This window comes from Haliotis rufescens, unplaced genomic scaffold, assembly GCF_023055435.1.
Source record: "Haliotis rufescens isolate VD_foot unplaced genomic scaffold, xgHalRufe1.0.p SCAF_1, whole genome shotgun sequence".
NCBI lineage: Eukaryota > Metazoa > Mollusca > Gastropoda > Lepetellida > Haliotidae > Haliotis > Haliotis rufescens.
The window spans coordinates 61,583,299-61,596,651 of record NW_025963779.1 but is presented as its reverse complement, the minus strand read 5'-3'; the positions used below and the strand labels follow the sequence as shown (position 1 = coordinate 61,596,651).

Here is a 13,353-nt window from a genome sequence, read left to right as displayed (position 1 = left end):
GTTTCCCAATGATAGGAATGTAGACATTTCTCGCCACGAATAGCTGCAATCTTTCCGTCCTACCATGACCAAAAGCGTTCTTTCTTGTGTACGTATTCAGTGCAGTGACTCGTTAACCACTTTTGATTTAGTAAAAGTAGCCAATCAAATGAGATCAACCTTCAGTGTTATGGTTGAATCGGTATTAAGACCATAATATGCATACTCATGACAAGTGATTATTAAAGTTTACATACAATTTTTTTTTTTCTGCTGTGAAACAGTAAAAGAGTTCATGAGTTTAATAACACATCATAAAAAACCATAGATTTTGGATATTGTCATATCTGCTAACAAGGAGATATATCAAGGTTGTTTGCTATGTGCTTCATGGCTAGAAGGAGTATCAGATCGAATTTACAAGGACATAAAACATTTATTTCATCGTCAATAAATACAGCTAAAAACATGTATAACTTTTCTTCGACAGGGGTATAAGTATATCTTCCATTCTCAATGCTTAAGTGACCCGTGAAGATCCGGGTTAGAATTGGTCCTCAGTAACTCATGCTTGCCGTAAAATGCGACTTTGCTTTTCGTAAGAGGCTACTAACGGGATTGGGTGATCGGGCTCTCTGACATGGTTGATGCATGTCATCGCATCCCATTTGCGTAGATCGATGCTCATGATATCACAACACTGGATTGTCCAGTCCAGGCTCGATTATTTACAGACCGCCGTCATATAGCTAGAATTATGCTGAATGCTGCGTTAAGCAACAAACAAACTATGCGTAAGTCTTAAGTATCCGATATGCGTAATGATGAATAAGGCGGTGGTGACGTGTCATTCATATTGTCTTTGTTATTGTTCATGATGTTGCTATTAACAATGTCGTTGTATGTCGGAGGAGGGGCAGATAACTCTGTAGCATTACCATTTGGAGCCACAATCCCTGTAGGCATCTCTGCCTGCGGAGTTTGATGCTGAGTTTCAAGTTCAATTCTCCTCTCGTGTCTTTTCCTTGCACATTTGGAGGCAGTTTTGCAAAGAACAAAGAAGAATAAAATGAAACCCGAACATATCCCAATACCGCAAAGGAACGCCGAGGTATACGTCTGTGAGTCTGAAACGAGAGAATGTATTTTATCATCCAAAACTGGCTCCCACAGGAGATATCGCTTGGATGAGATCAAGCGATATCTACACTGTAGATATCGCTGCAATGAAATTACATCACAATGCTTTGCAGACCATTGTGCAATCTTTTTACACTGAAGACACTGCTAATTACTGTCTACAAATTGAAAAAGTTGAAAGAATGATGTTGGATGATAAATAAAATCTCACCCTCGTGTCTTTTGATATCAAATATATCAACACTCGTTGATAAAAGTGGCAAAAATCCTCGGCAAGCCTGAATTTTTCCACTTTTATCAACTCGTGTTGATATATTTGATATCAAAAGACACGAGGGTGAGATTCTCTATTTATACACACAGTATATACAAAGTAACCGACATAACGACCCCGTGCATCACGCTGCCACATCATGAGTCTGCAAGCCTGTGGCGGGGATCGTTTCACTCACTTGTTGTGTGGTCCAAACGTATTTTCAGGACGCCGTGATATAACTTGATTATTGTTCATGCGACGTTTGTAACATTCACCTACTCATTTACTACTGGTATAAAAGGTACGATAAATGGACACTGTCGGGACAGCAATGTGACTAGTTAAAAAAATGTTGTAAAAACATATCTGAACGTAATTAGTTCGTTTGTTTGTTGTTTAATGCCGCACTCGTCAATATTCAAGGTATATGACGGCGGTTTGTATATAATCAAGTATGGACAAGAAACTCCAGTGATTGACATCATGAGCACCGATCTACACAAATGGGATGCGATGACATGCATCAACAAAGTCAGCGATCCTGACCACCCGATCTCGTTAGTCACCCCTTACGACAAGCACTGGCTGCTGAAGATCAATTCTATCCCATCATTTCACGAGGGCGTCTGAATGCTATGAATGCAACAACGCAGCAGTTAACAACTCACCTGTATAGTTGTACTTCAGCCGGAAACCCTTACCAGTTCCTGATCCATCAGATATAAACCTGATCGTGATGGTGGAGCCGCTGCTTCTGTACGAAGGTGTATTGACGCCACAGAAGGTCCCAAGCGAGGCCGCGTCCTTGCTTCCTGGTAAAACAAAAGAATTATACGTATATCACATACCATGTTTAAACGTAATATGTTCATCTGTTTAATTTGATTACTTGTAGACATCATGAGCAACCATCCAAGTAATCGAGACTGGCAACCCGATCCGATATTTACTGGATTAGATTCTTAAGAGATGAGCACGTGTTGATTAATTCATCGACTGAACGTGTAGCAACCTACCATCAAACAATTCGACTGAAGGTATATCAACCTACCATCAAGCACCTGGACTGAACCTATAGCAAACCTACCACCAAGCACCTGGACTGAACCTATAGCAAACCTACCATCAAGCACATGGACTGAACCTACAGCAAACCTACCATCAAGCACCTGGACTGAACCTGTAGCAAACCTACCATCAAGCACCTGGACTGAACCTATAGCAAACCTACCATCAAGCACCTGGACTGAACCTATAGCAAACCTACCATCAAGCACCTGGACTGAACCTATAGCAAACCTACCACCAAGCACCTGGACTGAACCTGTAGCAACCTGCTACAAACACCTGGACTGAACCTATAGCAAACCTACCATCAAGCACCTGGACTGAACCTATAGCAAACCTACCATCAAGCACCTGGACTGAACCTATAGCAAACCTACCACCAAGCACCTGGACTGAACCTGTAGCAACCTGCTACAAACACATGGACTGAACCTATAGCAAACCTACCACTAAACACATGGACTGAACCTATAGCAAACCTACCACCAAACACATGGACTGAACCTATAGCAAACCTACAATCAAGCACCTGGACTGAACCTATAGCAAACTTACCATCAAGCACCTGGACTGAACCTATAGCAAACCTACCATCAAGCACCTGGACTGAACCTATAGCAAACCTACCACCAAACACATCGACTGAACCTATAGCAAACCTACCACCAAACACATGGACTGAACCTATAGCAAACCTACCACCAAGCACCTGGACTGAACCTATTGCAAACCAACCATCAAGCACCTGGACTGAACCTATAGCAAACCTACCACCAAACACATGGACTGAACCTATAGCAAACCTACCATCAAACACATGGACTGAACCTATTGCAAACCTACCACCAAGCACCTGGACTGAACCTATAGCAACTCTACCACCAAGCATCTGGACTGATACTATAGCAACCTGCCACCAAGCACCCGGATTGAACCTATAGCACACCTACCATCAGGCACCTGGACTGAACCTATAGCAAACCTACCATCAAGCACCTGGACTGAACCTATAGCAAACCTACCACCAAACACATGGACTGAACCTATAGCAAACCTACCACCAAACACATGGACTGAACCTATAGCAAACCTACCATCAAGCACCTGGACTGAACCTATAGCAAACCTACCACCAAGCACCTGGACTGAACCTATAGCAAACCTACCACCAAACACATGGACTGAACCTATAGCAAACCTACCACCAAGCACCTGGACTGAACCTATTGCAAACCAACCATCAAGCACCTGGACTGAACCTATAGCAAACCTACCACCAAACACATGGACGGAACCTATAGCAAACCTACCATCAAACACATGGACTGAACCTATTGCAAACCTACCACCAAGCACATGGACTGAACCTATAGCAACTCTACCACCAAGCATCTGGACTGATACTATAGCAACCTGCCACCAAGCACCCGGACTGAACCTATAGCACACCTACCATCAGGCACCTGGACTGAACCTATAGCAAACCTACCATCAAGCACCTAGACTGAACCTATAGCAAACCTACCACCAAACACATGGACTGAACCTATAGCAAACCTACCACCAAACACATGGACTGAACCTATAGCAAACCTACCATCAAGCACATGGACTGAACCTATAGCAAACCTACCATCAAGCACATGGACTGAACCTATAGCAAACCTACCATCAAGCACCTGGACTGAACCTATAGCAAACCTACCACCAAGCACCTGGACTGAACCTGTAGCAACCTGCTACAAACACCTGGACTGAACCTATAGCAAACCTACCATCAAGCACCTGGACTGAACCTATAGCAAACCTACCATCAAGCACCTGGACTGAACCTATAGCAAACCTACCACCAAGCACATGGACTGAACCTGTAGCAACCTGCTACAAACACATGGACTGAACCTATAGCAAACCTACCACCAAACACATGGACTGAACCTATAGCAAACCTACCTCCAAACACATGGACTGAACCTATAGCAAACCTACAATCAAGCACCTGGACTGAACCTATAGCAAACCTACCATCAAGCACCTGGACTGAACCTATAGCAAACCTACCATCAAGCACCTGGACTGAACCTATAGCAAACCTACCACCAAACACATCGACTGAACCTATAGCAAACCTACCACCAAACACATGGACTGAACCTATATCAAACCTACCACCAAGCACCTGGACTGAACCTATTGCAAACCAACCATCAAGCACCTGGACTGAACCTATAGCAAACCTACCACCAAACACATGGACTGAACCTATAGCAAACCTACCATCAAACACATGGACTGAACCTATTGCAAACCTACCACCAAGCACCTGGACTGAACCTATAGCAACTCTACCACCAAGCATCTGGACTGATACTATAGCAACCTGCCACCAAGCACCCGGACTGAACCTATAGCACACCTACCATCAGGCACCTGGACTGAACCTATAGCAAACCTACCATCAAGCACCTAGACTGAACCTATAGCAAACCTACCACCAAACACATGGACTGAACCTATAGCAAACCTACCACCAAACACATGGACTGAACCTATAGCAAACCTACCATCAAGCACCTGGACTGAACCTATAGCAAACCTACCACCAAGCACCTGGACTGAACCTATAGCAAACCTACCACCAAACACATGGACTGAACCTATATCAAACCTACCATCAAGCACCTGGACTGAACCTATTGCAAACCAACCATCAAGCACCTGGACTGAACCTATAGCAAACCTACCACCAAACACATGGACTGAACCTATCGCAAACCTACCATCAAACACATGGACTGAACCTATTGCAAACCTACCACCAAGCACCTGGACTGAACCTATAGCAACTCTACCACCAAGCATCTGGACTGATACTATAGCAACCTGCCATTAAGCACCTGGACTGATTGGAACGCAACCTACCATCAAACACCTGGACTGAATGTGTAGCAAACTTCGATCAAACATCTGGACTGAACGTATAGCAACCTACCATCAAACACCTGGACTGAATGTGTAGCAACATACCATCAAGCACCTGGACTGAACCTATAGCAACATACCATCAAGCACCAGGACTGAACGTATAGCAACATACCATCAAGCACCTGGACTGAACGTATAGCAACATACCATCAAGCACCTGGACTGAAAGTAAAGCAACATACCATCAAACACCTGGACTGAACGTATAGCAACATACCAACAAGCACCTGGACTGAACATACAACTACCCACCATCAAGCACCTGGACTGAACGTATAGCAAACTACCATCAAGCACCTGGACTGAACATACAACTACCCACCATCAAGCACCTGGGCTGAACGTATAGCAAACTACCATCAAGCACCTAGACTGAACGGAAAGCAACATACCATCAAGCACCTGGACTGAACCTATAGCAACATACCATCAAGCACCTGGACTGAACGTAAAGCAACATACCATCAAACACCTGGACTAAACGTATAGCAACATACCATCAAGCACCTGGACTGAACGTATAGCAACATACCATCAAGCACCTGGACTGAACGGAAAGCAACCTACCATCAAGCACCTGACTGAACGTATAGCAACATACCATCAAGCACCTGGACTGAACGGAAAGCAACATACCATCAAGCACCTGGACTGAACGGAAAGCAACATACCATCAAGCACCTGGACTGAACGGAAAGCAACCTACCATCAAGCACCTGACTGAACGTATAGCAACATACCATCAAGCACCTGGACTGAACGGAAAGCAACCTACCATCAAGCACCTGGACTGAATGAATAGCAACATACCATCAAGCACCTGGACTGAACGTATAGCAACATACCATCAAGCACCTGGACTGAACGGAAAGCAACATACCATCAAGCACCTGGACTGAACGGAAAACAACATACCATCAAGCACCTGGACGTAGTCTCCTTCACAGGTCACTTGCCGGCCGATGTCACTGCTGAGGATCTTCACTTTCAGTTTGCTGTTCTGGGGTCCGATAATTTCCCAAGTACAATTTAAGTTGCTGCAAAAGTAAAATGATAGGTTTTTCTCAAGTGTTGTCTCACGTAGATTGTGTCAGAGGTTCTCACACAAACACACGTACTGAACGAGTGAGTTTCGATTTACACTGCTTGGAGAAGTATTTCTCTTACTTTTCGGCGTGTCCGCTTCATGTGGGCTAAAACCCCGAAGTAATGCAAGTCCACCGAACTACGGTATTGCTACATACCAATCTTAATCAGATTCCGACACGCCTACAAATATGATCATTAGAAAGAAAAGCGGCAGCTATATTGAATTTCGAGCTTTCGCTTGTTAACGGTTATCATATCTGATAGGCCGAGTGATGCAAGTCTTAGACGTTTACTAATTTAGCGAAACCAACGAGAACCGGCATTGCGCTACATACCAAAAATCTTAATCAAGGCGTTTCTTGGATTCGGACCAGCGACAATTGGATTCCGGGCGATCTTAGCGCTAAGTAGATCGTAACTCCCATACCTTAAGACAGACTTACGACAGTCGTAGCGCTAAGATTGTTTCGTGCATAATCACCAGGGACATTTGCCAAGAAACGCGATGGCTATATTGAATTTCCGGTAACTTCCGCTTGTCTCAATCAACCATGATCAACCAGTTCATGTGATTCACTAAATGAAACCACAGACATCCAGGTTACTTTCATAATGCATCAAAGGCATCTTCTGTTTAACACACTGCTGTGTACAGCTATACTTACTTCTGGTACCTCAGTGGGTAGCCTGGCGATGTTAGATATCTTGCTTCCTTGGTCGCTGTCAATGTTTCACTGATGCATCCGTCCCCTTCCACTGTTGTAACAGAGTAGATACATTGTTGTGATGCACATGTAGTACATATTTGTACATTTGTTTGTTGTTAAACACTGCACTCAGCAAAATTCCAGCTATATGACGTCGGTCTGTAAGTAATCGAGTCTGGACCAAACAATCCAGTGATAAACATCATGGGCATCGATCCACGCAATTCGGATACGATAACATGCATCAACCAAGTCAGCGTACCAGATAACACGATCCCGTTTGTCGCCTCTTACGACAAGCATGGGTTGCTGAAGACCTCTTATTATCCGGGTCTTCACGGGTCACATGTACAACAAAGATCACAGATACGCACGGGTATTCAAGGAAAAAGGATTATGCAATTGACTGATAACTGAAGGTAATAGTTATTTTATGATACGGTTATCCAACCCTGTACATGTAAGTGTGTAACCAGCAGACCAAGTCGGGCCAGGGAAGCTTGATGTCCTGTTCGGATCCATCTCAAGCTGCCGTACATGAGAAAATCACAATATACTGACATTTCACTTTAAACAAGAATTTCTCGTCAACACTGAATTTGAAATTGGATGTTTCTTGAAACTATATTTTAACAATTAAAATCTTCAGAAAGCCTGGGAAATTCATATTCGGCCAAATCAAATATATACCAGTTCACTTTTAGGTCTTGAAGGAAAAGGAAAGATTTAAGCCTGTGCTTCTGAGCTTAATGGCAATATGATAAATGAAGACATGGATACAGATACGTTTGCCTTTAAGTGTCTTTCCGCGAACAACAGGTGACGTCACTGAATTTCAGTGACCCATTTTCAGCGCTATCTTGCCTTTACGCCCAGTGGAATCTGTTCCGGCCGATAATCGCGACTGTTATACTCTGGCTTTATATACATGTAGTAGATTTGAGTATATATAATGTACAACAACACATATACCATACAACAACAAAGAAGACGCTTTTAACAATATGATAAAGATATTACACCTACATGCATGTTGAATCGTCTGTTGAGCATGTACAACATTAAAGTGTGGTTATGCAGAATAATTCATACACATGACTTCAAACAGTGACTCCCACACTTACCGTGTTTTTGTATATATGTATGTCCAAAGGGATGGGTGAGTGTGTTGAGTAAACGCCGCTTTTAGGATTATTTCAGTCGTGTGAAATGGGTTTCACACATGGAATAACCCTAAAAGTGGCGTTTAACATCGTGAATGAAACCCATGTGTTTGACGTGACCAGCTAACGCTTGATCCACTAGGCGTCCCTCATTCGAGGATGGTGAGGTGAGGTGAAATGGGGTTTAACGTCGCGTCCAAAATTATTGCACTTATATAGCGACTTGCATGCACGTGTGTGTGGCTGCTTGTACTACTCCGGACTGACGCCGATTTGTAGTGCTAGCACACCGAGATACCATGCCGTAGTTTAACATGAATACCCCACTCAGACACAGTATACTGATCCCGAGCCCATCAGTCCTTGTTTTATCCCATGAATGCCGAGCGCCAGGGTAACAACAAATACCATCTTTTAACTTCTTTTGGTACCCCGGACCTTCCGCGCTCCGGGCGGACGCTCTACCAGTAGACCCTGGAGGCGGTCCATTCCAGGATGAAAACAAAGTGATTGAATGTGACTGTTAACATACATTGTACTTTCAATACACTATTTCATATGATGCCTGTCTTTGCCATATATTATCATAAAATGTTGGTACTGGCCAGTCACCATCTTGTATATCGGCGCCCTGTCTGTGCAGACTTCGTGACGTCATCATGTTCAACATAGCGTTACTTACTTGTCACATTACGACTGACCCTGTTATACAGGCTAAACTTAGTACAGACAGATCTAGATTGGTCGGAATTTCACACAAATCTATTTCACCGAACGGTTTTATAACCTGCAAACTCGTAATTCTAAATTCGTTAAATGTGTCAACAGCGGGCTGGGACCCGTATACATCTTCACCAACCCGTGCTTGCCGTAAAAGGCGACAATGCTTGTCGTAAGAGGCGAGTAACGGGATCGTGTGGTCAGGATCGCTGACTTGGTTGATATATGTCATCGCATCCCAATTGCGTGGATCGATGCTCATGTTAGCAATCACTTGATTGCAATTGTCTGGCCCAGACCGCCGTCATATAGCTGGCATATTGGTGAGTGCGGCGTTAAACAACAACAAACAAAAACTAGCAGGGTGGACGGAATTTTACGAGCCCATTCAGATCGTAAAATACGCCACACCACGCAATTGACATTTGTAACTCAAAGCAGTAAGACAATATAGAGTCATACGAAATAATAAATATAACTTACCATTGAAGAAGGCAAAGACAAATACCACAAATGTAAAGTCAAAACTCGATGCTCCGAATACCATAGCCTTCTGCACAATGAAGGTGAATAACAGGCTTACACCGATCACTGGTGAAAGATGAACACCTAATGCCGCAAGTGTGTGTGAATATTATGTCGCAAGTGTTTGTGAAATATACCTTGCATGTCGTCACATTTCCGGCCATGCGTATATCTCGGTTGTAAAGACGGGAAACACTCTCTACGAAGATAACAGGATGTCGCCACTATGACCCAGCTTGCAGTTGTTAATAGGAGGACCAGGTTGTTTGTGTGTATAATGTAATTCTTGTTCTGTCGTGCGTTATTCTATCTATAGAGGGATGCAGCCAATGTTTTCATGCGTTAATGTTTGCCGGTGTATTACTGCGTACAGATACAATATGTTGAATAAATCTGAGTTCTTGAGAGAAATTGAAAGAAAGGTGAGTTACAATTTAACGTCGCATCGGAATTATTTCAGCCATATAGCGGCTTGCGGGTATGCTTTGTTTATTTGTTTGTTGTTTTATGACGCACTCAGCAATATTCTAGCTATATGACGACGGTCTGCCAATAATTGAGCCTGGAACAGACAATCCAGTGAATGACATCATGAGCATCGATTCACGTAATTGGGATACGATGACATGCATCAACCTTGTCAGCGAACCTGAACACCCGGTCCCGATAGTCGCCTCTTCTCTGTTCAAAATGTTTGCATTTCGTTACTATATCACAATATTACAGATTGACATGCTTTGTAGTAAGATATTAATAAGACGCTAGTATAGAACTGATTCTGCAATCGCTTTCATTAGAACATACATTTGAAAGCATGCATGCATATATTTATATAGGGTACACTGCATCACCTTGAAACAGACATACATTTTATTAATCAAATTAAATATTAAGTGGTGTCAATATTTATTAGAACAACTTTGATGTAGTTTGGATGTTTTTTGCAGCAGGGTTAGTCAAATACTAGTATTGTCAACTTCAGCAGGATGAGACAAATATTAGTACTGTTAACTTCAGCAGGGTGAGACAAATATTAGTATTGTCAACATGAGCAAGGTGAGACAAATATTAGTATTGTCAACTTCACTGGGTGAGACAAATATTAGTACTGATAACTTCAGCAGGGTGAGACAAATATTAGTATTGTTAACTTCAGCAGGATGAGACAGATATTAATATTGTCAACTTCAGCATATTTTGCAGGCTAGGCGAGTTCAGTAATTATGGAAGCATGTGACGTCATCCATTATATCATGCCATCATTGCATGCCAGAGGGACGTCATGGCTGTCTCGCAAATATGAGATTTCAGTAAGAGACTTTTTTTTTTTAAAATAATATACAATTTAGATATAAGAATAAAATCTTTTGTTGAGTTTTCAAATCAATTATATTCATCAAAGATGCGTTACTCGCATTACCTGCTTCTGCGTACAATGGCAAAACATCGACGTTTATCATTTTTTTGAATTGTGATTGTAGACAAATTGTCTAGCCTAACTAAAATAATAATATTTAACAATAACATGCGTTGCCAATGTTGCAATAGTGTTGACTATATATAGAATACAGACATAAAAATAGAAAAGTGCAACCAATTTAATAATATGACATTTACGTGATACACAAACATAATAAAATTGTTGATGGTGTATTAGTAACAACATTTTATATAAACATTTAAAACATTACATAATTACAACAAAAAAACATTCAAGAATCTAAACAAGTATAGAACATGAAACTGACACTTCCAATATAAACACAAATTGATATGGTCACACGAGTTATTCCCGCTGCACATTCGGCAACTTACAGTGTATTGTGTGGGACTGTCTCTTTTCGTCTTCAAAATAAGAGACATGTTCCCTGTATGAAAGATGTCGTCTATATGTGAAGACGATTTTTCGTGTGTTTGTGACGGGTGCCAGCGGCGGTGAAGGATACGCTCAAATTTTCGCGAGTATTGTCAACTTCCGCAGGGTGAGACAAATATAAATATTGTTAACTTTAGCAAGGTGAGTCAACATTAGTATTGTCAACTTCAGCAGGGTGAGTCAACATTAGTATTGTTAACTTCAGCAGGGTGAGACAAATATCAATATTGTTAACTTCAGCAGGGTGAGTCGACATTAGTATTGTTAATTTCAGCAGGGTGAGACGAATATCAATATTGTTAACTTCAGCAGGGTGAGTCGACATTAGTATTGTCAATTCAGCAGGGTGAGTCAACATTAGTATTGTTAACTTCAGCAGGGTGAGACAAATATCAATATTGTTAACTTCAGCAGGGTGAATCAAATATCAGTGTTGTTAAATTCAAAAGGTGAGTCAATTATTTGCCTTGTTAACGCCAGTGGGGGTGGGGGGTCAAATATTCGTACCCATCCCACGAGAGACTGCTTCTGTGCACATTGTCTCGGACCACGTTCAGACCACGACGGAGTTTTTCATGTAGGATTACGATTTCTAACTTGATTAATGAAAATATTGCCTTTCGTGAAATACAATCATCCATGTTGGGACGATTCGGTAGCCTATTGGAATAAAAGAAACCTTATCCCGTCAAAGGCGCGAGTTCGATTCCCAGATGGGTAACGATTATGTGAAACTCAATGGCCCCCACGATGTGACAGAATTAGGCCAAAGTAACTCACACACACACACACACACACACACACACACACACACACACACACACACACACACACACACACACACACACACACACACACACACACACACATGACATAAGGATTCTTTTGCCGCCATTAATCCTGAAGAGTTACTGATATAGGCCATTAACAACGAAAGCGTTCCAATCCATCGGCATGACACAAATGGTCTTCCCCATGTTTCAATGTCAATGGACAATGCCGGCCAATAAGGTCATAGTCATTCATATCGGTCTCTCTTCCTCGTACCGTGTTCAGTACACTTGTCTTAATATCAGTACTTATATAATACTTGATTATTCAATCAAATATTAAACAAAGGTGGTGCTGAATTGTCAAGGTCAACAACAACACTATGAACGTTGTTCAAATTGCTATTTGATGTTCGTTATGTCATTACAACGATTCACCATAATCTCTATCTATTACCTTTATCTTTGTACCTTAAATAGAAATATACTGAGTTACCTTGTGACTCGATTTTACTTTATTACTGTTCTGACAGATAAGGACACTCCTGACAAAGCTTGAACACAGCCAGAAATGTGAAATGGCAGTAGGAAAGTGAACTAACATCTGCAACTTGTCCATTGTAATTGTCATCAAGCCCACCTGTGCCCCGTTCCACAAAGCGACTGCCGTGAATTAGTGTTATAGCGTGGGAGTTACGGTCGTGTTAGCGATGAGATCTCTTTGTGGAACATCTTCCTGGTCTAAAGGTCAACGTAAGCTTCACCAATGGTCGATTGCGAGTTTTAAGATTTTCATATGTTCAGTTGCATAATGCCCTGAAACCTATTCACTTTATCAAATTAACTGACAAAGCATCCCTGTTAAAGTGTGCTGTTCCTTCATTTTCTTTTCACTATTGTATTCCTGAGAAGTAAATATGTAGGTCATACATAAGATAATTAATTTCGGTAATATGTCCGTGTTCAGAATTGTAAGTGCTATCACGGCTCGGAAATAGCGACACTATTACGGCTTTAGTAGTATAGAATGTGGTTCACACGTTGCACACATAAGGAGAATCGAACCTAGGGCTTC

At 42.0% G+C, this 13,353-nt stretch overlaps 1 protein-coding gene across 1 annotated transcript; it reads right to left on the bottom strand.

Moving 5' to 3' along the window:
• Nucleotides 1-647: 647 nt before the first annotated feature.
• Nucleotides 648-9,757, bottom strand: LOC124145012 (cubilin-like). Its single transcript, XM_046514645.2, has 5 exons — nucleotides 9,591-9,757; nucleotides 7,183-7,273; nucleotides 6,344-6,465; nucleotides 2,044-2,187; nucleotides 648-1,106 (listed from the first exon to the last, which is right to left on the bottom strand). Exons 1-5 carry the CDS (start codon nucleotides 9,652-9,654, stop codon nucleotides 781-783), a joined length of 747 nt encoding a protein of 248 aa, XP_046370601.2. The 5' UTR covers nucleotides 9,655-9,757; the 3' UTR covers nucleotides 648-780.
• Between the last annotated feature and the right edge of the window lie 3,596 nt (nucleotides 9,758-13,353).

Coding starts and splice junctions, on each gene's coding strand:
- LOC124145012 (XM_046514645.2), bottom strand. CDS start 9,654: ATGGTATTCGGAGCATCGAGTTTTGACTTTACATTTGTGGTATTTGTC. Junction 2,188..6,343: donor CTACGTCCAGGTGCTTGATG/GTATGTTGTTTT, acceptor TTGTTTTACCAG/GAAGCAAGGACGCGGCCTCG. Junction 1,107..2,043: donor GCTGAAGTACAACTATACAG/GTGAGTTGTTAA, acceptor CTCTCGTTTCAG/ACTCACAGACGTATACCTCG.